This window comes from Miscanthus floridulus, chromosome 3 (genome assembly GCF_019320115.1).
Source record: "Miscanthus floridulus cultivar M001 chromosome 3, ASM1932011v1, whole genome shotgun sequence".
Lineage (NCBI taxonomy): Eukaryota > Viridiplantae > Streptophyta > Magnoliopsida > Poales > Poaceae > Miscanthus > Miscanthus floridulus.
Window position 1 is genome coordinate 96,989,080 of NC_089582.1, and position 27,586 is coordinate 97,016,665.

General features: G+C 47.2%; 1 protein-coding gene across 2 annotated transcripts; it reads left to right on the forward strand.

Moving 5' to 3' along the window:
• The first annotated feature begins 3,082 nt into the window (after nt 1-3,082).
• On the forward strand, nt 3,083-27,056 carry LOC136546206 (uncharacterized). 2 transcript variants are annotated; one of them, XM_066538168.1, is made up of 4 exons: nt 3,083-3,320; nt 4,681-4,750; nt 25,591-25,670; nt 25,775-27,056. In XM_066538168.1, the coding sequence occupies exons 1-4, from the start codon at nt 3,121-3,123 to the stop codon at nt 25,884-25,886; spliced, it is 462 nt and encodes a 153-aa protein (XP_066394265.1). In that variant the 5' UTR covers nt 3,083-3,120; the 3' UTR covers nt 25,887-27,056. The 2 variants fall into 2 exon arrangements, with proteins under 2 accessions (XP_066394265.1, XP_066394267.1); XM_066538170.1 differs by lacking the exon at nt 4,681-4,750.
• The last annotated feature ends 530 nt before the right edge of the window (nt 27,057-27,586 follow it).

A 27,586-nucleotide genomic window follows, 5' to 3' on the forward strand; every position in this document is an offset into this window, starting at 1 on the left:
GGTACAATCCTTTGCATATTCTGAGAACAAGATATGTGGACTCGTTGAATTCTTCGATCCACCGAGCATTTGTTCTTCTATAATGCGACACACAAAGTTGCAATAGTCGTTGTCCCGCTTTGCCAAATGCCAATAGGATTCCATGTCATTTCTTTAGGCTCTTCGGTGTTATAACATCTTACCATATTAAAAAATTGAGTACTAAAAACCTGAATTTGGACCCTTTTCTCCGTACATGTTGAGCCGTCACAACTTGCAACTGAGGTTGGCCATCTTTGGCACCCTATCTCGCACATAAAACCTTCAAAACAAAATCTTTATTACCAGCTCTATCTTTTGAGTATTATGTATTTTTAATCTGAAAATAGTGGCTGCAATTTTGGCACACCTTCCAGGCAATGGCGACCATCAGGGCATGGCCCTATGTTTCTCTCTTTCGTCGATCCAGTAGTTTGGATACACAATCCAGTAGTTTGGATAGAAAATTAGACTTTATGTTTAGAACAAAATCCGCATTCTTGAAATGCGGAAGAGGGCGCTGCTGAGCGAACAGCAATTGCTCATCGTGAAGGCTGCCCTCTGCGGTGACCGTGGAAACTAAAATCATCCCCATTACCGTAACTCACACCCACCATGAATCTCCAAACTAGAATCCCCGGAATGTGTTTTGCTCCCTCCGTCCATAAAAGAATGCAATTCTCGCTTCCCGATGAGTCAACCAGTCTGAACTTTGACCAAAATTATATTAAAAAATACGAACATTCATAATGCAAAATTAGTATCATTAGATTAGTCATAGAATATATTTTCATAATAAATTTATTTAGAGATATAAATATTAATACTATTTGCTATAAACTTGGTCAAACTTGAGCTACTTTGACTGGCATGGATTCCATAATTGCATTGTTTTCTGGACGGAGGGAGTATCTCTCAGTATTATCATATATGAAAACGGTGGTTTAAGATCTAACTCCAGCGAACTTCCAAGCGGCGATAGTGGTGGGACCTGGAGACGATGTTGCCCTGTTCGCTTGAACTACTTCAATAATACATTTCAGCGAACCAACAGTATTTTTCTCTCACAACAAATCAGCATAAGCATCAGCATAAACCAAATTTCAGCGAAACGAACAGGAGTGCAAGGGCACCAACACCAATAAATAGTATTGGTTGTCTATGTATCTTGTGTGTGGATGTCTTCATTTTTAGTTAGGATCATGCTAAAAAAATTGAGTTAGGATAAGTAATTGTTGTAGTGGATTTCTTGTAATCATGCAAAAAAACAAGATTAGGAGTGTGTTTACCAAATTGTTGGAGACGCTCTCAAACTCTCGAACCGAGAGGGCTTCTTCATTTAGAGCAATGCCGTGAAAAGGTAGAGCATCTCCAAGAGCTTATTAGAATTAGAATAACTCTTTAAATTTTTTCTAGTAAAAAGATAACCATCCAATAGTTTTGTTTTTCAACTCTTTAAAGATCATTAATTGACAAAATCCTCTCCAAGCTAAGCTAGGCGGTGGGTTTGATTCCTTTTGCTTGTAACCAAATAATGCAGGCTATCATATAAAGAAAAAAAAACTCCCTATCAACCTCTGCACTTGTATAATCCATGATTTGACAAGTCTATTTTATGGAGCTCCTTGAGATGTGAGAGAAGAAAATGAAGAATACAGATGGGTCATCAACATCTAAGAGAATCTCCAAAAGTTTCTTAAAACAACTCTCTAATTCACTTTTTTTTTGCAAAAACAAGAAAGGAGTCCTCCAACAAATTTTTAAATAAGTTAAATCTCTCTATCTATTTCTAGATATGGACTTGCTATTCGTTCAAGCACCACCTCTCGTGTGGTTTTTACATGTTTTTCTTTCCTCCACTCGGTTTTCAAGTTTTAGGAAGCTTATCCCTTCCAATTTTCAAGTTTTAGCAAGCTAACTATTAAAAGCTACTCCATCCGTTCCATTTTATCTGGCATAAGTTAGAATAACACGGTCTCCTAGATTACACTTTAACCATTCATTTACGTTATATTATATTATTTATGCTTATAAACTTATAATCTTTGGATAGTATAATTTCTTATAAATCTAATCATATAAAGTTTGTATTATAATGGTTAAAATTGTTAGCCTAATTACTGGTCAAAGTTTTAAAGTTTGAATCTTAATATGTGTGTGCGCCAGATAAAATAGAACGAATGTAGTATTGAAGCAGGCAAGAATATAGTTCCATAATTTTATTTTATTCAAATAATCATTTGTTTATCAAGTGATTTTTAAATAGCTTTTGGACATACTCTAAGCACCTAGCATTCGAAGCATGCTATCTTTATCATAAAAAAACCGAGAGAACGGGCAGGGAAAATGACGATCTTAGATCAACTTCAGAAAATAGGGTCCGGTTTAGGATTTGAGAGCTTCCACTACTTTTAAGAGCCCTATTTTTAGCCCAAATCAGCGCACCTGTTTTCTAGGAGCCACCGGTCAGCTACATAGCTTTTATTCTTTTTTATTTCTACTCACATCTTGGTCTCTTCTGCACCCCATGCTCTTACCGAAAATAGGGCAAAACAACTCTAAAAATAGAGTTATTTGAAAAAGCTCTTACAGTACCCTATGCAGGATGAGGTGAAGTTAGGTAAAGCTATTGTTTTTTGCTCCATCCCACCTGAAACCTCTGCGAGAGCATGATTTATGGAGCTTTCTAGGTAAAATCGTTTTATTTTATCTCAGTTAGCACAAAACGGATCCAAACAGCTTCTAAAGCCGATAGAGAAGCCATGCCAAATATAAGACTAAGAGCCTGTTCGTTGGTTGATTTCTGGACTGATAAACCCGACTAGTACTGATTTATTATGAGAGAAAAACACGGTAGACTAACTCGTAAGCTCTGACTGTAGCCTGTAAGACTCGTAAGGACAGGCAGAAGAGTTTTTGAGTCGTTCCAAACAGCCTACAGAAGGGCAGTAGGATCTTGTAGCCGTGGGCCCAGTCTGACAGTTACAAGATAGAGAGCCCAACGGACACCACATCACCCGAAAAGCCGAAACGAGCGGGGAGAAGAGGCAACGGCCCACCGTCATATCACACGCACTCCTCACACGCGCACATCGCACGTTCATGGCACGGGGAGTAACCGGCGACGCCGCGGGAAGTAGCGCCGCCGCCGAGCGGGGGAGGGGGGCAGCCGCGCCACCGCAGTCTGCAACGTGGCAGTGGGTGCGGAGGGCCGGGCAGGGGGCGGCGGCGCACGCGCTGCTACTCTGCTTCACCGCGCTCCTCGCGCTCAAGCTCGACGGCGTCGTCTCGCTCTCCTGGTGGTAAGCCAGCAATCCAATCCATATGTGGCACTTTGCTAGCGAAAATGTTAGCGGCGACCCGCGTTTCGCTGGGCCGAGGGCCGTACCGGTTCGCTCGGAGAAAATGTGTATCGTTTGGGGTATCTAGTCTCATGTAGCCATGGAGGTTGTGAAACTTAGAGAGGGCACGGGAGGTGGATGGTGCGGGCATCCTAATTTATCACGCAGCCTTTTCATTTGCGACATAGGAAATGATGCGTTGGTGATTTGACAAATTGCACCTGCAACTGAGTCACTGAATGAGGGGATTCTGAAATTCCTTCTGGGTAAATGAATTGGAAATTGGCTCTTGCATCCTGTCCTGAGTCAGGGTATGAAAAGACCTTCCATGATTGGAAATTTATAGGCTGTTTGGTTTGAGGAATGAGTTACTCATTCCTGACTTTTTTTGTGTTTGGTCTGTGAAATGGAATGGGTTGATGCATCATCACCTTATTCTTCACAAGCTAATAATTAGTATTAGTACGGGGAATGGAGTCATTCCACCAAATTTGAAGAATGGACTCATGATGCACCACCTCATCTAGGATGGATTGATTCCTCAAACCAAACAATCTTTTAGTTGTTTACCAGCCAAGAATTGCTTTGTACATTTGGTTTAACGATTAAGGTGCTGAGATTTTAGGTGACAGTAACTTCGGCAGACACAGTTTCATTACTTTCCTCAAACCAAAAGAAAACGTGAGGGATGTGAAGGTTATGGATCACCCCATCTCTCAAACCAAACACCCCATTAGTCTTGTGCGTGCAACTTGATGAAGAATCTGCAGACATGAATGTTGCAGGGTATGTCATGTGGAACCTTTCATAGATTTAAAGCTTGTGTTTCTTCCCCTCTTGGCTTTAGAAATCATTACACTGGTTGACAACTTCAGGTAATCACATAAAACAAGTGGAAAAGTGCAAATTGCTTATACCAATAATAAGCACTACATGACAACTTTTTGTCATATAATCATTTTATAGTTCGCCTTCTACTTTTTCTACATCAATAATCTAACCTATACAGTGTCATCCCAATCTGTAAGAAATTCTTCATATTCTGGAAATATAGCCTTTTCGTAATATATAAGGATCATGGTAATAGTCAGCGACCATTTTTCACTAGTAAGTTCAAATTTGTTGCTAGGATTTTTGTATACAAGAGTAATTACCAGAAAATTTTGCTATGGTGTGAACAATGAACCAGGCATTTGAGGTGAAAATTTATTGTTTGTCATTTGACAGGTCGTGCAAAGAATAATGTAAAAGATATACCTATTAGTTCATGCTTATTTGCACAATTTCTTTACTATTCCTTACTCTTTTTTGTTCTCATTAGGATGTGTGGTGCTTTAATGCCTGGACATGGAGAAACTATAACCGACGAAGCAATTTGGGAGAGGCTTCCTGTAAGACTTTTAAGACTTGCACCTGTAGCCCCTGAACGTTCAGTTTGTGGTAATCTGTTCTTCCAACAAGAACAAGAATAAGAACAAAGCCTTTTAATCCCAAACAAGTTAGGATAGGCTAGAGTTGAAACCCAACATGAGTCACCAACAAAAAGGGAAAAGAAAGATAGAAGAAAATAATATAGTAATATTATTATAGGGGATCTAAAGGCTCTTCATGATCAGGCATGTGAATAGCTTCTTTACCTCTTCTTACATTATTGCCACACCTTAGGATTCCACTATGCATCAGTGCCTTTGGAGGTCTTCATTGAACATGTTCAAACCATTTGACTAGTCCTGGACAAGCTTTTCTTCAATTAATGCTAAAACCATTCAGTTAAGTCTTATCCAGGAGTCTTTATGACAGAAGTTGCTATCTCCAGTTTTTTTTCCGTTTTAGTTCTAGCAACCAAATTTATGAAATACTAATATCTAATAATTGCGATTGTTTCTCTTAGTGGTATTGGAATATGGAGCTCGAATCAACCATTCATTTTATATTAGCATTATTTTGATTGATGTTTTATATTAAGGACCAGTTTGTGTCCTATTTTGTTTTGACTTTCTTGAATCTAGTCAGAAGGGCGGGCCTGGTATAAGCGGTAGAGTCTTACCGCCTGTGACCGGAAGGTCCCGGGTTCGAGTCGCGGTTTCCTTGCATTGCACAGACGAGGGTAAGGCTTGCCACTGACACCCTTCCCCAAACCCCGCACAGAGCGGGAGCTCTCTGCACTGGGTACGCCCTTTTTTTTCTTGAATCTAGTTAGTTATGTGAATCTTTACGCACAGAGCGAGAGCTCTCTGCACCGAATAGCTTGTTTGAGCCTTAAGAAAGCTACAACATATTCTAGAGATGCTAAAGTATATGCTAGGGATAAAGGTAAGGGCTGACACAGCCACCAACTACTCTAGATAAGTATCCTAAGTAGATAAGGACAAGACTTATAGCTGTCATTCTCTCCCTAAGTCTTGTGTGGCGCCTTCTGGGGAATTTGAACCATCCCAATCCTGGCGCGAAGCTCCTGGAACTTGACCCGCCCAAGGAACTTGGTGAGAAGATCGGCGAGCTGATCCTGGGTGTTGATGTAGCCGGCCTTGATGCTCCCCTCATCCAAACAGCTCCTGATGAAGTGGTATTTGATGCGGATATGCTTGTTGCGCTCATGGAAGACGGGATTCTTTGCCAAAGCCAAGACGGACTTGCTGTCCACCCTGAGCTCCACTGCTTCTGCGTCCCTGCCCACGAGATCGCCTAGCAGTCGAGCCAACCAGAGAGCTTGAGTCGAAGCGGTTGTGGCAGCGATGTACTCCGCCTCGCAACTGGACAAAGCCACCACTTGCTGCTTGACCGTCTGCTAGCTAATTAAACACTTGCCGAGGAAGAATAGCGTCCCGCTGGTGCTCTTGATTGTGTCGCTGTCGCCGGTGAGGTCGCTGTCGCTGTACCCGATGAAGTGCTCCGCACCGGGACACCTCCGATAGTGCAAGCTGTAGTCGGAAATGCCCGCGACGTAGCGGAGGATCCTCTTGACGGCCTGCTCGTGCTCCGTCGTCGGTCGCTGCATGAACCGACTAACGTAGCCAACAACGAACGTCAGGTCCGGCCGTGTGTGGATGAGGTAGCGAAGGCTGCCCACAATGCGCCGATACCGCATGGCGTTGACCTCCTTCGCCGTGCTGTCACGGCTCAGCTTCAGCCTCTCCTCCATGGGAGTGTGTGCTGGGTTGCAGCTGGTGAGCCCGCCCAACTCGACAATGCGCTTGGTGTAGACGGTCTGGCGAAGGGAGATGCCGGAGCTGTCCTGGTGGACCTCAATCCCCAGGTAGAAGGAGAGAAGGCCTAAGTCGCTCATCTGAAAGGTCGCCTTCATCTCCTCCTTGAATGACTCCACCTCTGCCTCCTTGGTGTTGGTGATCACCAAGTCGTCGACGTAGACGCCTACCAATAGGGCATTGCCTCCCTTGCCCCGCCGGTAGACTGCAGCCTCGTGAGGACTTTGCTGGAACCCCATTTGCTTGAGAGTGGAGTCCAGCTTAGCGTTCCAAGCTCGGGGTGCCTGCCACAAGCCGTTGAGGGCCTTGCGTAGGCGAAGAACCTTGTTCTCCTTGCCGGGGATGACGAATCCCGGCGGCTAGTGGACGTAGACCTCCTCTTTCAGGTCATCGTTGAGGAAGGCGGACTTGACGTCCATGTGGTGCACACGCCAACCCTCCTGGGCCGCCAGTGCGAGGAGGAGACGGACGGACTCCATTCGCGCAACGGGCGCGAAGGCGTCGTCGAAGTCGACTCCCTCCTGCTGGACGAACCCGCGCGCCACCAGACGTGCCTTGTGCTTGATCACCGCCCCGGCCTCATCCTTCTTGAGCTTGTATACCCACTTAAGGGTGATGGCGCGGTGGCCGGCAGGAAGATCCGCCAGCTCCCACGTCCAGTTCCGCTTGACCGCGTCCATCTCCTGCTACATCACGGCGCGCCTTGCCGCGTCTCCCTCCGCCTCAGCGAAGGAGCGGGGCTCGCCATCCTCGTGCGCTAGGTGCAGCTCCGCCTCGAAGTCGTGCACCGCTAGGGACAGGCTGATCACCGAAGATGTTGTCCAAGGTGTGGTAGCGCAGAGGCTCGTCGTCGTGGTAGGCATCGACGCGATCCTCGTCGTCGGATAGGGGAGTGGCGAACTCCATCGTGCGCTGCTCGTCACGGACCAAGGCTGCTGATGCCAATCTCGGAGGTGTGGGCGCCAATGTAGGAGATTGGGGAGCCGGTGTAGGAGAGCGGGGCGTAGCCAGTGGTACAGGTGGTGGATGACTTGCTGGGGGTGTAGGCGGTGGAGTACTCGCTGGAGCTGATGGCGAGCCGGGTGCTGAGGTAGACGAGCTCGGTGAAGATGAGTTGCTAGCTCCCCCGGCTCCCTCGAAGTGGATGTAGTCGACGACGAAGTCTCTGAGAGTCGAAGTCGAGCCGCCGCCTTGTCCCAGACCCAGCCTCGCCCTTCGTCGAACACGACGTCTCGGGAGATGCAGACGCGCTGTATTGTAGGGTCGAGGATGCGGTAGGCCTTGACGCCTTCCGCATAGCCGATGAAGACCCCTGGCGTGCTCCGGTCGTCGAGCTTGCAGACGTGGTTGAGCTCCTTAGCGAAGACGAGACAACCGAAGACACGGAGGTGGCTCACCACCGGCTTACGTTCGTGCCAGGCCTCGTACGGCGTCTTGCCGTCAAGAGCCTTGGTGGGCGAGCGGTTGAGGAGATGGACTGCAGTCATCACCGCTGTGACAGAACCGACCAATTATACGAAATTAAGTAAGAAAATCATCCACCAGAGCAGACGATTGAGCAAACTTAAGCCCGTATAACCCGGTAGTCCGTGAAATCACGAAGGATTTCAAACCAACTCGTGTCCCAGCCATGATCGTAATAAGTTTAGCGGTCACCACCACATATTACATAAAAGTTCGCAATCTTAAATACATCAGAGTTTCAACATAGTTATTACAAACCAGTTCGAATGAAACTAGCGGAAGTCATTTGTTCAAACCACACACACACTCACGCGGAGTTTAAATATAGTGCCAGCGAATGATCGTCTCCAACAAAAGCATCAGATGAGACGTAAGGAGTGACCATGCCCATGGTCCTAAGCATCACCCATTGCAGGATAAAGGCAGTTGATACAGTAGCCATAATACATCTGCCCATCTGCAACAAGTGGGAATAAAACCCTGAGTACGAGAAGGTACTCAGCTAGACTTACCCGACATAACCGAAAATAAATGACACCAAGGATTATGAAGGGCTTTATAGTAGGGTAGCTGACTCATTTGCAAAAAGAAGCATTTTTAGCATTTCAAGAACCTTTCTAAAAGCATTATTGCCAAGTGAATTATTATTAACCTGTCAACTAGATTTGCACCTATGCTAGAGTAATCATGTGAATAAGCAGATAATGATAACCAATGATCATTAAACAATTTCCATACTGTCATATTCACTATAACTGTCCAAGTGTTCCATAACATTTACTACGATGAAGTAACTCAAGTCAAGTGCTCACTATCCAGGAGCGATGGCGATTCGAATCGATTCCTAACCAGCTGGTGATTTATTCCTTACACAAACCTCACTCACCCGCTAAAGTGAGATATTGATCACCGAGCCAACTTTCCAGGTATCTCGAGTTTGCCAGGAACCACATGTACCCGGGGGCCGACCGACTGCACTTTGGTCTTATCATCTCGCCCCCGTGTCCTACCACACCTGCTCCGGTACAGTGCGTTGCGGGCAATCTACTCGGCCCGAAAAATCTCCCAGCTTCGCGGTCGGAAGGTACTTTATCCGGCCAGCTAAATGTAAGGCATGCGTTCAACATGACTCGAGGCCCAACAACGGTCGGTCCTTAATCGACACAGACGGAAACACTACAGTCCAAAACTCTACAAGTCTCCGTCCGGTCTCAACTTCATTTAACACTTAGTTATACCATGACTTCATAGTCATCCAAGCAGATCCAGGTAACCACCTATAGCTCGCAGGTGACAGGAAATCACCCGACTTCTACCGGTCTAAGCCAGCTAAGCATTGACTTGACTGCGGATACCAGGGTAACAAGGATATAGTATAACAAAGGTAAACAAGGTATAATGCAGCAACGGTTGCAAACAACTCCTGAACGTAATGCATCAATTAAAGTAAAGCATTTAATTAATTAATTGCAAACCGGGAGAAAAATGCTCCGGGGCTTGCCTCTCTCGAAGGAGCTCGGACGGTGATCGGGGCACTCCGGAAGTTCCTCAACGTCCTCCTCGTCGACTTCTGGCACTTCCTGCTGCTGCACCTCGGGCTGCTCCTCGGGCTCCTCGGGTATGACGACTGGGTTCTCGGTTTGCGATCCTGTATGATGCAATGCGCGTAAGTGATTATGCAAACGGTGCATCGAAGGAGATGAATGCAATGGATATGTTGAAATGCAAGGTAGTCAACATCATCTAAGAACTACACTACAAGCACATGTCATCTACTGCATTCTCTTCTACTACTAATATGTTAAGTTAACCTATCTTATGAAATGCTTCAAAGATACACCAAAGCTTTACTACTTTCTTAATCACACTTAAAGCAACACTTGTTTAAACCCTAATTAATAATAGGTTTGAATAGCAACATATATTTCTGATGCTCCTAAAAATCCGAGAAAATTACAATAGCACAATACTACCCTAAACAGACTACCATAAAAATTTCATGGCATTTGGATAAGTAAACTATCCTACACAAAAATGACAAGCTATAGCATGAAGATGAGCATGAAATTACTTTGTACTATGAAAAGTGTCAAACAACAGAATTAATATTTTTCCTAGGTTCTTCATAGCATATAATGACTATACAAAAATTACCACATGCATGTTTTATACAAAGTTTGCTCTCTATCAAAAATAACAAAAATCAGCCATTAAAGACACTTGAACTACACCTCCAAAGTTTTCCACAGCACATGCATGAAACATATTTTCCTTAGGAAGTACATAACATAAGAAGATGAACAAACTTGAAATCATATTTTTCTGAAGCCTATATATTTTTATACACATTTTTCAAGTTATCAGCAATTTACATGATTAAATAAAATCCTATAGAAAAGTATCTTAAAAATGACATGCAATAATTTTCCCAAGTAGATCTGGTGATAAGGAACCTAGAAAAATTTGTTTCAACAAATTTGGAGCAACTTTGAGTATCCAAATATTTTGCAAACCATTTCTGTTTTCAAATAATAATGAATAAATTGAAAACAAATCATTTAAATGCTACTGGGCCGGCCTGCGGAAATGAACTGGCCCACGGCCACAGCCGGCCTGCGCGGCCCGAGCGCGAGGGAGGGGGACGGCCCAACAGGGCGTCAGCCCTCGGCCTGGCTCGGCCTGGCCAGCCGAGGCAAGGTGCTTTGCCGGGGCGCGCGCTGGCGCGGCGGCGCAGCTCGGCCAGCGGCCGGCGGCCATCTCCGGCCTCGGCAGCGCAAGCGAGCGAGCGCAGGAGACGTGCGAGGAGAAGGCGAGCTCGGTAGGGTAGCTAGGCGAGGCTGGAGGGGAGAAGGAAGACGGATTCCATGGCGGCCGAGCACGGCGGCGCCATGGCTGTCGGCGGCGAGACGCGGGGAGGCCCAACCTGTGCTCGGAAGGCGGAGCAAGCTTGAGCGCGACTTGAAGGAAGGCGAGGCGGAGCTGCGGGCGCGAGTAATTGGAGAATGGCGCGGTGGTGCGGGAGTTTGACGCCGGCGGAGCTCGGGCGCGGCGAGGGCGGAGCTCGGGGCTCTGGCGGAAGGAAAGGCAGCGCGGGAGGAGTGAAGGCAGAGCGCGTGCGGCTGGCAGCAGGGCGCGCTCCTCTTCAAGCTCGCCAGCGCGCTGCGTGGTCAGAGCTAGCCGGGCGCGTGGCGGACACGCGGCGGGCGTCGCCTGACGCGGTCAGGACGTGGCGCGGCGACGGGCACGGCGCGCGGGAGAAGAAGGCGCGGCGCGCGGAGGCAGGCCGGGCTGGCACGGCGCTGGGCTGGGCCGAGGCGAGGCGCGCGGCGTGCGGGGGCTCGCTGGGCCGGCTTCGGCTGGCGGGCCAGAAGCGAGGCGGCGGCCCAGACAAATAGAAATGGAATTTTTCAATATATTTTCAAGAAATTTTTAAATGCCATCTTTCAATCATTATTTTGAGCAAGAAAATGACCTCTTTTGAAAATGTACCAAAAATGAAAGTTGCTTACAATTTAATTCCCTACAACTTTGCTTTTATGACCAAAGTCCAATTCTATCTAGATTTTTTAAATTATAGAATCAAAGTTAAATTTTAACTCAAAAACCCTAATTTTGGGAATTTACTTTGGAAGCAAAGTTTTGAATTAATTTGAATACAAACCTTGCTCCAAAAATTTTGCTAAACAATTCTAGATGATTTACAAGCATAACCAACAGTTTCTACTCAACTAGCAAGCAAGAATCAGGGCAAAACAACTCTAATAAGTGTATGCATCATTTACTTTTCACAAACATGTTTCGTATGTTTCGAAGTAATGTTTCAGTTGTTATATGCAAGATTGCGCATGTATGAATAGGATGCTTGATGATGCACAATATGTATGATTAGCAATGCCTAAATGCAGGCATAACACCGGGGTGTTACAGCCCTCCCCCCTTATAAAAATCTCGTCCCGAGATTTGGGTTACGAACCATTTGTTATAAAATTCTTCATAAGCTTTTTGTAGATACTCTCCTGTTTCCCAAGTTGCATCTCCCTCATCATGATGATCCCACTGTATCTTGTATATTTTTACCACACTATTCCGAGTAGCACGTTCCTTAGTGTCTAACACCCGTACTGGTTGTTCACGATACACCAAATCTGATTTGAGTTGGATACCTCGAGGTTCTATTCTTTCTTCCGGAACACGCAAACATTTCTTGAGATGTGATACATGAAAAACTGGGAAAACGGTACTCATTGTCTCAGGTAACTCTAACTTGTAGGCTACCGGACCTCTTCGTTCCAAGATCTTGTATGGTCCTACGAATCTCGCGGCAAGCTTTCTTCGAATTCCAAACCTTTTCTTCTTCATTGGCGTGACTTTCAGATAAACATAGTCACCAACTTCAAACACAAGGGGTCTCCTTCTTTTGTCTGCATAGCTTTTCTGACGTGATTGGGCAGCTTTCATATTCTGCTGAATAATATGAACTTTCTTCTCGGCTTCTTCTACAAAGTCAATGCCATAATACCTTCTATCACCAGGCTCGATCCAATTCAATGGTGTTCTACATTTTCTGCCATATAAAGCTTCGAATGGGGCCATCTTGATGCTTTCTTGATAGCTATTATTATAAGAAAACTCAGCTAATGGTAACCATGACTCTCATGATCCCTTAGAAGACAATACACAGGCTCTCAACATATCCTCCAAAACAGCATTTACTCGTTCAGTCTGACCATCTGTCTGAGGATGATAAGCGGTACTGCGTATCAAACTAGTTCCTAAGCCTTTGTGTAAATGTTCCCAAAAATGAGCCGTGAACTGTGAGCCTCTATCAGATACTATGGTCATTGGTATACCATGCAACCTCACAATTTCTGCGATATACTTCTCGGCATATTGAGGTGGTCGATAATCTGTTTTTACCAGCAAAAAATGAGCGGTCTTGGTAAGACGATCCACAATTACCCATATCGAATCATGTCCTTTTTGAGTAGTGGGCAAACCCGTGATAAAATCCATGCTGATGTCGTCCCACTTCCAACTAGGGACTGATAAGGGTTGCAACATACCGGCAGGTTTCATGTGAATGGCTTTCACTCGACAACATGTGTCACATCTGACAACATATGCTGTAATTTCTTTCTTCATTTTGGTCCACCAATAACGAAATCTTAGTTCTTGATACATCTTACTACTTCCGGGATGGATAGATAGCTTAGAAAGGTGAGCTTCATCCATGAGTTTATTCCTAAGCTCTCGATCCTTGGGAACCACAAGATGGTTGTCAAACCACAACACGCCCTGTTCATCCACTTTAAAGTGTTGAGACGGCTTTTCTTTTATTTTCTCTTTGATGTGGAATATCCCCTTGTCAGTTTTCTGACCTTCTATTATCTTACTCTCCAAAGAGCAACTAATCTGAATACTATGCAACACAGCAGGATGCATTAGATCGAATACATCTTCAAGTAATGGCTGCACATTCAAGTAATGTGACTTTCTGCTCAAAGCATCTGCCACTACATTGGCTTTACCAGGATGATATTGCACATTCAAGTTGTAATCCTTGATCAATTCCAACCATCTACGTTGTCTCATGTTTAGCTCTGGTTGGGTAAAGATATACTTAAGACTCTTGTGATCCGTGAAAATATTACACACATTACCAAGTAGGTAATGTCTCCAAATTTTTAGGGCGTGCACAACCGCAGCAAGTTCAAGATCATGTGTTGGATAGTTGACCTCGTGCTTTATCAACTGTCGTGATGCATAAGCAATGACTCTCCTTTCTTGCATAAGGACACAACCCAATCCAGTTTTTGATGCGTCGCAAAACACATCAAATGGTTTCTCGATATCTGGTTGTGCTAGAACTGGAGCAGTGGTCAACAGTTTCCGCAAAGTGTGGAAAGCTGCTTCACACTCTTCTGTCCACACAAATTTATGGTCCTTCTGAAGGAGGCTTCTCATTGGTTTGGCGATCTTCGAGAAATCTGGTATAAAGCGACGGTAATAACCTGCTAATCCTAAGAAACTTCTAACCTCAGGAACTGTGGTCGGTGCTTTCCAATTCATAACTTCTTGCACCTTACTTGGATCGACTGAAACTCCATTCTCTGACAGAATGTGACCAAGGAAAGGAACTTCCTTCAACCAGAATTCGCATTTGCTAAACTTAGCATACAATTGATGATCTCTAAGTCTGGTCAAGACAGTTCTCAGATGCTCTTCATGATCTTTTTCGTTCTCAGAGTACACCAGAATGTCATCGATGAATACTACCACAAACTTATCCAATTCTGGCATGAAAACTGTATTCATCAAGAACATAAAGTATGCAGGAGCATTTGTCAAGCCAAAAGACATGACAAGATACTCATACAACCCGTATCTGGTGGAAAATGCAGTTTTCGGTATATCCTGTGGCCTAATCTTAATCTGATGATAACCGGATCTCAAATCTATTTTTGAGAATACCTTGGCCTTGGATAATTGGTCAAACAGAACATCAATGTGTGGCAAGGAATATTTATTCTTGATGGTCACAGCATTGAGTGGCCTATAGTCTACGCACATTCTCAACGTGCTCTCTTTCTTCTTTTTCACAAACAAAGCGGGACATCCCCATTCAGACTTGCTTGGTCGAATAAACCCCTTTTTCGACAAATCTTCTAATTGCTTCTTCAGCTCAGCTAACTCATCTGGAGGCATCCGATAAGGTCTCCTTGAAATCGGAGCTGTTCCGGGGACTAGCTCGATTCCAAACTCAATCTCCCTATCTGGCGGAAGACCAGGTAGCTCATCCGGAAATACATCCGGAAATTCACACACTACCGGAATTTGATGAATAGGTGTGACTGCCGTAGCACATGTAACACTTATAAGGTCTGTCCTTCGAGGCAATGGTACTTGGAAAGTACCCTTACCCAGGGGATCCTTAAGGGTAAGTACTCGACCTTCAGTATCTATGACTGCTCCCCAATCCTTAATCCAATTCATCCCTATAATGACATCCAAGACTAACCCAGGCATAACTATCAAGTTCACTCGGAACTTCCTGCTACCTAATTCAAGGGTTGCCCCTCGAACCATCTGGTTGGTCAAAACATCAGCCCCTGCTGAACTTATACGGTACCCATAACCTAATTCTGTGCATAGTTGTCCATGTTTCTGTGCAAATGCTTGACTCATAAAAGAATGTGATGATCCAGAATCAAATAGAACAACTGCAGGGTTTTCGTTGACAGGAAACTTACCAGCAGTGACGGGCTCTCCCTCTGGAATTTCATCCACTGTTGTACTATGCACTCTAGCATTATAAGTCTGCTGCTTCTTCTTAGGCGGGTACGGACAAAACCTCGAGAAATGACCGGGTTGATCACAGTTATAGCAGGGTCCTCTTACTGTCCCGGCAGATCCCACAGCTCCCTTGGAACTGCCTTGTACCGCAGTTGCGGCCGCTTTGTTGGGCTGTACTGCCATCTTGTACGGCTTTTGAGGTCCACGGAAATTTTGGCTTCTTGGCTAAGGTGGCCTGAATCTAGCGCCAGGTGTCGATGGGCGATAATGAGGACGACCTCCCATAGGTGCTCTAGCTTGAGATGGCCCACCTTCAAAGGCTCTCTTGCGTGTCTTGGCTGCGGTGCTGGCGTTGTTATTCTTCTCCTGCTTCAGACAGTCGCTGATGAAGTCGTTGAATCTGACGCGGTTGTTGATACCAACATGCTTCATCATTTTTGGATTAAGACCCCTCTTAAAACTGGCTATCCTTTTAGCATTTGTGTCAACCATGTCGGGAGCATAGCGACACAAGTTGTTGAAGGCATGCAGGTATTGCGTCATGGTTTTGGTGCCCTGGTTCAATGCCAGAAACTCTCCTAACTTCATCTCGGTCAGTCCGGGTGGAATATAGACTCCACGGAAGGCCTCAGCAAACTCTCTCCAAGAAATTTAAGCATTTGGAGGGAAAGTGGTGCGATGGTGCTTCCACCACATTCCCGCCGGTCCTTGCAATTGAAGTGCAGCATATTCCGTTTTCAGCACCTCAGTCATTCTCAACACACGAAATTTATCTTCCATCGTGTTGATCCATTCCTCAGCATCGAGTGGCTCTGTTGCTTCCTTGAAGACTGGTGGCCTGGTGTCCATGAAATCTTTGAAGCTGCTATATTGGTTCACTCCCATGCCACCACCTTGATTGTTACCACGTTGAACGTTGTTGGCGATGGTTTTGAGAAGATCCTCCATGTTTTTCTGAGATTGTTCTGTGTTGCGCTGACTCCCGAGTAGCTGTGCGAGGAACATCTCAGGGGTAAACGGGGGAGGAGGTGGCAAATGCGGTTCATGGGGGGGTTCATTGTTGTTGCCGTGGTTTCCATCACCACCACCACCACCGGTCCCCGCACCGTTGGCACCGGGCTCAGCGGCCTCATACATGGTTCGGCGAGTGTTTGTCATCTGCATATTTCAGCAACAAGTACGATTGAGTGACGCTGAAATAATTGCGAGTGAAGGAAAAAATTATGCCATACTGAATTTACTGGAGAGAATAAATTCATACAATAAAAACAGAGGCACAACAATCGCATTCCAATTAAAACAACAGCACTTAATCGAATTACTTCAACGGCAAACATTGCGTCCATATAATCACATTGCCAGCATACATATACTGGACTTTTTATGCGTTCAGATATCGCATTCTAAAATCAAGTTCCATCCATATGCCAAGTCTCATACATTCGAAGCAACATACGATAAATTACATGCCAACAAAAGAAAGGTCATCGCGACAAGACCTAGATACTAGCACAAAGCAACTAGCCTACTCCTCGGGGCCATCGTCGGGATCGGAGACGTCACCATCGCCCCCAGGTGAAACTGCAGGCTCGTCCTCGTTGTCGTTGTCAACGTCCATACCAGCGACGTTCGGTGGAGCATATGGGCCAACCCCGTTGTAGAGCGCGTGAAACTCCTCGTGCAAGTAGCCGTTGTATTCCTCTAGCTCACCGACCCTCTGCAGCAGAAGGTTTCTTGCGTTCCAGGCTTTATTCCTTTCTTGAACCAACTGTCCAATCATGCGGTCTGCATTGTTGTTGGCTTGAGTCAACGTATGCACTCGCTGCATAGCTCTATCACCTCTCTCAACCGCTTGGTCTCGCTGTAAGTTCATATCAGCCAACTGCTCCTGCAAGCTAGCTATAGCTCGTGCCTGTCTCTTCTTCTGCTTCTTCCCTTTGAGCTTATCCTCACTACGCAAGCCAGTCAAAGTCCAGTAGGTACTCTCGAGACCCTCATACGCTCTGATGGCGGCGAACATAGCACTCATTGCCTGGTTGTCGCTAGCCTGTCCCTCAGCTGGACCTCTGACCAATGCACTTCCCGGAGGCTGAACCCAAATGGCATCACGAGGATCATCCCTAGGAAAAGTACCAGCTAAAGCTGCAGCAAGCTCACTGGGAAATCTGCTCATAATGTCCCTGATGACACGGAAGGCTGCTCCCTCTGCACCCTCAAACTCAAAATGCCAACCATCCCAATCTGGAGCATCACCGAGAGCAGGAACTGTGATCTCCACCACTGCAAGTCCATCATCTGCTAACTGGCTCTCATTCCAAGAGTACACCGGCTCTTGACCCTCTGGGTACCCCACATCATGGAGCACTCTCCAAAGCAAGGTCGGCATGCCAAACTCGCTCAAGAAGGTGTCCGAGGTGCGGTGCTCCCTCAGGGCCAACGGACGTCGGGGTGCTCTTCCTCCGGTGGACTTACGGGCGGTCTGCTTCGTGCGGGCCATCTGTAGCAAAAGTTCTCTTATTACTTCGGGGAAACATATTTTAGGTGATACACTTTTATCAAAATGAGATAATCAATTTATAAGGGGAGGTATGCATGGGATGAATGAGATGCACAAGTAACATGATGTCTGTACGGGTCGTACGTTCTCACAAACTTAGGAAATAAATAATTTCTAACGACTAATTCGGTGGCATACAACGATCTCTCAATACGTAGCTAATACGTTCTACACGATAGCGTTGTTATGTACCTGCAGAAAATTCATTTCAGCCCAATTCCCAATGAATGCATAAAAGCAGTAAAGTTTTATCTACACGCTCTACACGAATCCCCAGATACGTGTACAACGGTAGTAACTACCCAAACCATCGTCCTATTGACGGCATCGCCTCCACAGACGGAAGACCCATACATGAGATACCTTTGTAAAACATGCGTAGAACATGTAATTACTCCAGCATCATATAAGCATTCACCCTAGATCGGCGGTGTATCCGATCATGCTCTCACAACTCACACTTACCGAGGCGTAGAGGCAAATGATCCATTCATTACCACTCAAACAAGTGGCACTCATACAATAGCACGCCGTATGAGCGATGAAAGAGAAATATGATGCAAGAACCCCAGTCAGTACTTAATTAAGCCACCTAAAGTCCTTAACTGGGCATAAAGGATATGATCACTGGCACACTTTATAGTTTTAAAATTACGTTTTCCAAATGTCTTTTTGTTTTAAATACACTTGTGAACAGTGACACACTAAACCATGCTCTGATACCAGCTGTGACAGAACCGACCAATTATACGAAATTAAGTAAGAAAATCATCCACCAGAGCAGACGATTGAGCAAACTTAAGCCCGTATAACCCGGTAGTCCGTGAAATCACGAAGGATTTCAAACCAACTCGTGTCCCAGCCATGATCGTAATAAGTTTAGCGGTCACCACCACATATTACATAAAAGTTCGCAATCTTAAATACATCAGAGTTTCAACATAGTTATTACAAACCAGTTCGAATGAAACTAGCGGAAGTCATTTGTTCAAACCACACACACACTCACGCGGAGTTTAAATATAGTGCCAGCGGATGATCGTCTCCAACAAAAGCATCAGATGAGACGTAAGGAGTGACCATGCCCATGGTCCTAAGCATCACCCATTGCAGGATAAAGGCAGTTGATACAGTAGCCATAATACATCTGCCCATCTGCAACAAGTGGGAATAAAACCCTGAGTACGAGAAGGTACTCAGCTAGACTTACCCGACATAACCGAAAATAAATGACACCAAGGATTATGAAGGGCTTTATAGTAGGGTAGCTGACTCATTTGCAAAAAGAAGCATTTTTAGCATTTCAAGAACCTTTCTAAAAGCATTATTGCCAAGTGAATTATTATTAACCTGTCAACTAGATTTGCACCTATGCTAGAGTAATCATGTGAATAAGCAGATAATGATAACCAATGATCATTAAACAATTTCCATACTGTCATATTCACTATAACTGTCCAAGTGTTCCATAACATTTACTACGATGAAGTAACTCAAGTCAAGTGCTCACTATCCAGGAGCGATGGCGATTCGAATCGATTCCTAACCAGCTGGTGATTTATTCCTTACACAAACCTCACTCACCCGCTAAAGTGAGATATTGATCACCGAGCCAACTTTCCAGGTATCTCGAGTTTGCCAGGAACCACATGTACCTGGGGGCCGACCGACTGCACTTTGGTCTTATCATCTCGCCCCCGTGTCCTACCACACCTGCTCCGGTACAGTGCGTTGCGGGCAATCTACTCGGCCCGAAAAATCTCCCAGCTTCGCGGTCGGAAGGTACTTTATCCGGCCAGCTAAATGTAAGGCATGCGTTCAACATGACTCGAGGCCCAACAACGGTCGGTCCTTAATCGACACAGACGGAAACACTACAGTCCAAAACTCTGCAAGTCTCCGTCCGGTCTCAACTTCATTTAACACTTAGTTATACCATGACTTCATAGTCATCCAAGCAGATCCAGGTAACCACCTATAGCTCGCAGGTGACAGGAAATCACCCGACTTCTACCGGTCTAAGCCAGCTAAGCATTGACTTGACTGCGGATACCAGGGTAACAAGGATATAGTATAACAAAGGTAAACAAGGTATAATGCAGCAACGGTTGCAAACAACTCCTGAACGTAATGCATCAATTAAAGTAAAGCATTTAATTAATTAATTGCAAACCGGGAGAAAAATGCTCTGGGGCTTGCCTCTCTCGAAGGAGCTCGGACGGTGATCGGGGCACTCCGGAAGTTCCTCAACGTCCTCCTCGTCGACTTCTGGCACTTCCTGCTGCTGCACCTCGGGCTCCTCGGGTATGACGACTGGGTTCTCGGTTTGCGATCCTGTATGATGCAATGCGCGTAAGTGATTATGCAAACGGTGCATCGAAGGAGATGAATGCAATGGATATGTTGAAATGCAAGGTAGTCAACATCATCTAAGAACTACACTACAAGCACATGTCATCTACTGCATTCTCTTCTACTACTAATATGTTAAGTTAACCTATCTTATGAAATGCTTCAAAGATACACCAAAGCTTTACTACTTTCTTAATCACACTTAAAGCAACACTTGTTTAAACCCTAATTAATAATAGGTTTGAATAGCAACATATATTTCTGATGCTCCTAAAAATCTGAGAAAATTACAGTAGCACAATACTACCCTAAACAGACTACCATAAAAATTTCATGGCATTTGGATAAGTAAACTATCCTACACAAAAATGACAAGCTATAGCATGAAGATGAGCATGAAATTACTTTGTACTATGAAAAGTGTCAAACAACAGAATTAATATTTTTCCTAGGTTCTTCATAGCATATAATGACTGTACAAAAATTACCACATGCATGTTTTATACAAAGTTTGCTCTCTATCAAAAATAACAAAAATCAGCCATTAAAGACACTTGAACTACACCTCCAAAGTTTTCCACAGCACATGCATGAAACATATTTTCCTTAGGAAGTACATAACACAAGAAGATGAACAAACTTGAAATCATATTTTTCTGAAGCCTATATATTTTTATACACATTTTTCAAGTTATCAGCAATTTACATGATTAAATAAAATCCTATAGAAAAGTATCTTAAAAATGACATGCAATAATTTTCCCAAGTAGATCTGGTGATAAGGAACCTAGAAAAATTTGTTTCAACAAATTTGGAGCAACTTTGAGTATCCAAATATTTTGCAAACCATTTCTGTTTTCAAATAATAATGAATAAATTGAAAACAAATCATTTAAATGCTACTGGGCCGGCCTGCGGAAATGAACTGGCCCACGGCCACAGCCGGCCTGCGCGGCCCGAGCGCGAGGGAGGGGGACGGCCCAACAGGGCGTCAGCCCTCGGCCTGGCTCGGCCTGGCCAGCCGAGGCAAGGTGCTTTGCCGGGGCGCGCGCTGGCGCGGCGGCGCAGCTCGGCCAGCGGCCGGCGGCCATCTCCGGCCTCGGCAGCGCAAGCGAGCGAGCGCAGGAGACGTGCGAGGAGAAGGCGAGCTCGGTAGGGTAGCTAGGCGAGGCTGGAGGGGAGAAGGAAGACGGATTCCATGGCGGCCGAGCACGGCGGCGCCATGGCTGTCGGCGGCGAGACGCGGGGAGGCCCAACCTGTGCTCGGAAGGCGGAGCAAGCTTGAGCGCGACTTGAAGGAAGGCGAGGCGGAGCTGCGGGCGCGAGTAATTGGAGAATGGCGCGGTGGTGCGGGAGTTTGACGCCGGCGGAGCTCGGGCGCGGCGAGGGCGGAGCTCGGGGCTCTGGCGGAAGGAAAGGCAGCGCGGGAGGAGTGAAGGCAGAGCGCGTGCGGCTGGCAGCAGGGCGCGCTCCTCTTCAAGCTCGCCAGCGCGCTGCGTGGTCAGAGCTAGCCGGGCGCGTGGCGGACACGCGGCGGGCGTCGCCTGACGCGGTCAGGACGTGGCGCGGCGACGGGCACGGCGCGCGGGAGAAGAAGGCGCGGCGCGCGGAGGCAGGCCGGGCTGGCACGGCGCTGGGCTGGGCCGAGGCGAGGCGCGCGGCGTGCGGGGGCTCGCTGGGCCGGCTTCGGCTGGCGGGCCAGAAGCGAGGCGGCGGCCCAGACAAATAGAAATGGAATTTTTCAATATATTTTCAAGAAATTTTTAAATGCCATCTTTCAATCATTATTTTGAGCAAGAAAATGACCTCTTTTGAAAATGTACCAAAAATGAAAGTTGCTTACAATTTAATTCCCTACAACTTTGCTTTTATGACCAAAGTCCAATTCTATCTAGATTTTTTAAATTATAGAATCAAAGTTAAATTTTAACTCAAAAACCCTAATTTTGGGAATTTACTTTGGAAGCAAAGTTTTGAATTAATTTGAATACAAACCTTGCTCCAAAAATTTTGCTAAACAATTCTAGATGATTTACAAGCATAACCAACAGTTTCTACTCAACTAGCAAGCAAGAATCAGGGCAAAACAACTCTAATAAGTGTATGCATCATTTACTTTTCACAAACATGTTTCGTATGTTTCGAAGTAATGTTTCAGTTGTTATATGCAAGATTGCGCATGTATGAATAGGATGCTTGATGATGCACAATATGTATGATTAGCAATGCCTAAATGCAGGCATAACACCGGGGTGTTACAACCGCCTCCCCCTAGTAGATTGCCGACATCCCTCTCTGCTTGAGGAGGGCGCGGGCGGTGGCCAACACCGTTTGGTTGCGGCGCTCAACGACGCCGTTCTACTACGGGGTGTACGTCGCGGAGAAGTGGCGCTGTATCCCCTCGTCGGCGCAGTACGCCGCGAACTCAGCCGCCGTTGTCGGTGCGTAGCACCCGAAGCTTACGGCCGTACTCCTTCTCCGCAGCAGCTTGATGGCGCTTGATGGTGTCCGCAGCCGCCGCCTTGGTGTCGAGTAGGGCCGCCCATATGAAGCGGGACACATCGTCGACGAGGAGCAAGAAGAAGCGTCGGCCTCCAGGTGTGGCCGGTGTTACGGGGCCGCAGAGGTCACCGTGCACGAGCTCTAGCTTCTCCTTAGCGCGGAAGCTCGCCTAGCGGGGAAAGGGGAGCCTCCGCTGCTTGGTGAGGACGCAGGTGTCACAGAACTGCTCCACGTGCTCGACTCGCGGCATGCCCTGCACCATCTCCTTGTTGCCGAGCTGCTTCAGGGCCTCGAAGTTGAGGTGCCCAAAGCACTCGTGCCACTGCCAGGAGTTGTCGTCACGACGGGCTGCAAGACACACAGGCTACGCCACCTGCACGTGGAGGACGTAAAGGCGGTTGGGGCCTCTGTTCACCTTGACGAGAAGACGACGATGGCGATCCTAGATACGTAAGACCCCGTTCTCGATCTCCACGCGCGAGCCGTTCTCATCCAGTTATCCCAGGCTGATGGAGTTCCTCAGCGCGGGGACGTAGTAGACACCGGTGAGCAGTCGGTGCTCGCCGGTCTTGGCGGTGAGGACGACGGAGCCGACGCCCTTGATCTCCACGGTGGAGGCGTCCCCGAACTTGACGGAGCCTCGAACGCCAGAGTCGAGCTCAGAGAAGAACTCCCGCCGCCCAGTCATGTGGTGGGTGGCGCCGGTGTCGAGGTACCACCCGTCGATCTTGTCGCCGCTGGACCCGTTGCCGAGGAAGACGTGAGCCCGCGGCTCGTCGAGGTGGAGGAGCGCGGCAGCGGCCGGTGCGGGAGAGGAGTGCGGCTCGATGCCCCCATGTATGAAGAACAGAGCCGACTCGTCACCCTCTTGCGCTTGCGCGACGTGCGCCTGATCGCCGCGCTTCGCCTGCCGGCAGTCCTTGGCCCAGTGGCCGGACCTCCCGCAGTTGTTGCAGGTGTTGTCGCGGGTAGCCTTGCGCTCGCCGTCGGCGCCACCACGCGCCTTGTCCCGCTTGAGCAGCCGACGCTTGCGCCTGCTTGATGAACCCGAAGCTGAAGAACCCGAGGCCTCCCCCTTCTTCTGCTCCCACCGGCGGGCGAGCCACTGCTCCTCGGTGAAGAGAAGCTTGCCACCGATGGTGACCGGCTCTGCGGGAGGTAGCTGCTCGTGGTTGTCGACGGCCTTGAGGTGACCCGTCACCTCCTCGATCGATAGCTCGGAGAAGTCCAGCAATATCTCGATCGCGATGGCGACTTGCGAGTACTTCTTGGGGACGACGCGGAGGAACTTCTCGACGGCTCTCTCCTCGTCGATGTTGATGTTGTTGTCGCCGTACCACGCCAACTGTTGCATCAGGGTGTTGAGGCGGAGAGCGAAGTCGTCGACGTCCTCACCCGGCTTGAAAGCCAGGTTCTCCCACTCCTGACGCAGCTTCTGAAGCGTGGACCTGCGGCCGTGGGTGCTGTCGATGCATGCTGCGGCGATGCCGTCCCAGGCGTCCTTGGCGGTCCGCTTGTTCGCGGGGGAGGAGTGCATCTCCGTCGGAACAGCAGCAAGAAGCGCCTCCAGTGCCCGTCGATCCTCGTCGAAGTCGGCGTCGCCGTACCGTACCACATCCCACATGCCCCGCGCCTGCATCTTCACCTTCATCACCATGGACCACTCGGCGTAGTTGGTCTTGGCGAGCATGGGCCATCCGTCGCCAGCGTCCTTGACGACGGTCTGCACGACGGGAGGGGAGCCGGGCCGCGCGCTGCATGTGAGGGCTCCGCGTGCTAGCCTCCCGTCTGCCCAGTTCCCGCGCCTCGCGCCGCTCCTCCCGCTCTAGCCAGGCGTTGGCGTCGCATGCCGCCCCCTCGTCCCGATCGAAGTCGTGGCATCGTCCGTCGAAGCAACCCACGTCGCGTCTGCGTCGGTCGTCGAAGCGGTCGCCAGCCTCTCGTCCACCACGTCCGCCCAGGCCGCCCGCGTCGGGCCAGGCCCGCTCGGCGTCCGCTCCGCGGCGCAAAGCCGCCGCCGCAGCCGCCGCCGCTCCTGCATCCGACGCGCTCGCCCGGGCGCCGTAGTCCTCCTGCTCGTCCACCTCCGCACGGAGCACAGCCGCTGCTGCCTGGTGGGCGGCTTCAGCCGCACGCGCCGCAGCAAGGTCCGCCTAGGCGATGCGAGCCGCCCGCTTCGCTGCTGCTACACGCTCAGCCGCCGCCTCCTCGCGCCTGGCTGCTGTAGCCGCTGCAGCACGTATGCTGGAGGTGGTGGAACGGTTGGAGGAAGAGGATGAGGAGTGGAGCGACTTGGCGACGGATTGGGATGTGGTAAGGGTAGAACCCAGATGAACTTAGGCTCTGATACCATTTGTTAGAACCCAAACACAGGTTTGGGGCTGAATTTCAGATTTCATTAGCCATACCACAACTATGGCAGGTTGGGGATACATATAAGATAGCTTGCTTGAGCCTTAAGAAAGCTAGAGCATATTCTAGAGATGTTAAAGTATATGCTAGGGATAAAGATAAGGGCTGACACAGCCACCAACTACTCTAGATAAGTATCCTAAGTAGATAAGGACAAGACTTATAGCTGTCACCTGCTATCCCCTTTTTCATCACACCAAAACATTCTTCACAATTTTCATGTATTCACTTACAGATCTCCAAACAGCTATCTCCATCTGTATGCCATTATTTGCCTTTTAGAGTTTTCGACAGTTTATTCAAAAGGCTGTACCATTGTCATACAGCATACAGAGATTGTTCATCTATTATCATCAAAGGGTTAATACACACTAAATGTTTCCGACTAATTTTTACTACAAACTTTGCCTGAACTAATCCTACCAGAATATTTGCATCAATGCAGGAAAGGATCTTGTGTCGAATTTGCTTTGAAAGAGACATATGCATTGTTATGCTTCCCTGCCGCCATCATGTTCTCTGCGAGTAAGCTTGAATGTTCATCCTGATATTTTGGTACATTCTGGATACATTCTTGTCATCTATATATGCACGATAATTCTAAAGTTCTCCATTTGTTTCCCTTGCAGGCCCTGCTCTAACAAGTGTCAGTCATGCCCAATTTGCCGATTGACCGTTGAGAGCAGGTTATCTGTTTATGATGCAGTGATGTCACCCAATCCATTATGTGACGCAGTTTAAAAGTTCACATGTTGACAGTAGTTGTAGGGTACCTACTTCTGGTGTTGGCAAAGATGGCCCACACCTGATTCCTGGCAGTGACGGGCCGGTTGTGAAATTCTTGGTATGAAATTTGGAAGGAAGCTAGGAAAGTCTCCTATTGTCAGATTGCAGCACAAGAAAAACAAAAGCCACGTTGCACATCCGTCTGCAGTGATATGACACAGAGGAAGATGAAGTATATGGATTCTTGCTCATATATATGGCCAGCGCGAATAACCACTTAAATAACTGAGTTTGATCTCTAGCCATATATGACATCTGGCCAGTTTCGATTAGTTCCGAAGCGAGTTCTGGTTAACAGCTGGATGGGAAACCTTGCAAACATGTGTAACTGGAGCTTCAGATTGTTTTAGATGTTCTTTGGAGTTCAGCAAAGCGGCAATATCCCACTGTTCAACTATGATGAATCCATGAATTCACACAACAGTGGCACCACCTTTTCCAGTGGAGTTCTCTACCTGTAAACGGCTTACCATCTGTACAGTTTCGACAATAATGTCTATCAATTTTATCTCCAAGGTATAAGAGCATTGAGCTTTCTCCTAGTCATGTCAAATTATGAGATAGCATGAGCATCTATTGTATGCGCTTGTCGACCTCATGTGCCTTGTCTCCACCACATACCAGAACATCACTTTGCAGTACGAGAATTGGCTCTCTAAGTCAATATTTGTGGCCAGCCACAACCTTGCACTTTTGTCACATTGCTATGATTTCGCATATCTTGCGGCCTGCAATCCTCTGGTACTCGATTGGAGATCTCTGCCTAGCGTGGAAGGCATCCAAGATTGTGTGCTAGTGCCAGTATTTGCCAAGAACTTGCTAGGTGCATGCTCCACATGATTCGCGAGGACTTGTCATTCCAGTTTTGTCATCCTTATCCATGTTATAGCTTCATGTGTAGGCCACCTTTGTTGAAATAGTCCTGCTTTTGCTACATCTATGTGATGATACATATATGTATCCAGAATGTGAGGACATGCTGGTGACAATTCTGATAAGCACATGTTTTCATTGTCAACTGAGAATCATGTATTTGGGGACACAGTAGGTTAATACAATCCTGTCATATTGCACCTTGATGTATCTAGGGTGTCTCAGCTATGTTTCAAGAAGTTTGGTACTGGTTGCTACTGACTGTATGTTGATTATAAATGGTTATTTTGAAGGCTTTCTTTTTTCTTTTGCAACTGGTTTAAGATAGATGGGCCGGGTAATTGTAGCTGATTCTATATGCTTCATAGCTGAAATCTGCGATGGTTTTTTTCTGAGTGTAATACTGAAGACATGACACTTAACACTCAGATGACCAACCATGCACGCAAACATACACATGCGTGTGTACACTACAATCAGTAGATACTAGTGTCGACTTTAAAGTTGATGATCTCTAGGCATCCTTTGATCAGGAGATCAAGTCACGTTCAGGCACCTCTTCCCTGTTTCTATCTACGCAAAGCCGGGCAGTGCATGGCGAGCTGCAGGCGCGCATGCCGTGCGTCGCTGTTGCCTCTTTTGCCCACACCGGCGGCCATGATCGAGCACGGGCTTGTCAGATGGGACGCACCCGTACGTGGCAGTGGCAGATGCAGAGAGGAGGATCCAGACGAGATCGTGCGCGCAGTACTTTTGCTTCGGCCGGCGTCGCGGAATGGTTC

Coding starts and splice junctions, on each gene's coding strand:
- LOC136546206 (XM_066538168.1), top strand. CDS start 3,121: ATGGCACGGGGAGTAACCGGCGACGCCGCGGGAAGTAGCGCCGCCGCC. Junction 3,321..4,680: donor GTCGTCTCGCTCTCCTGGTG/GTAAGCCAGCAA, acceptor TGTTCTCATTAG/GATGTGTGGTGCTTTAATGC. Junction 25,671..25,774: donor CGCCATCATGTTCTCTGCGA/GTAAGCTTGAAT, acceptor TTTCCCTTGCAG/GCCCTGCTCTAACAAGTGTC.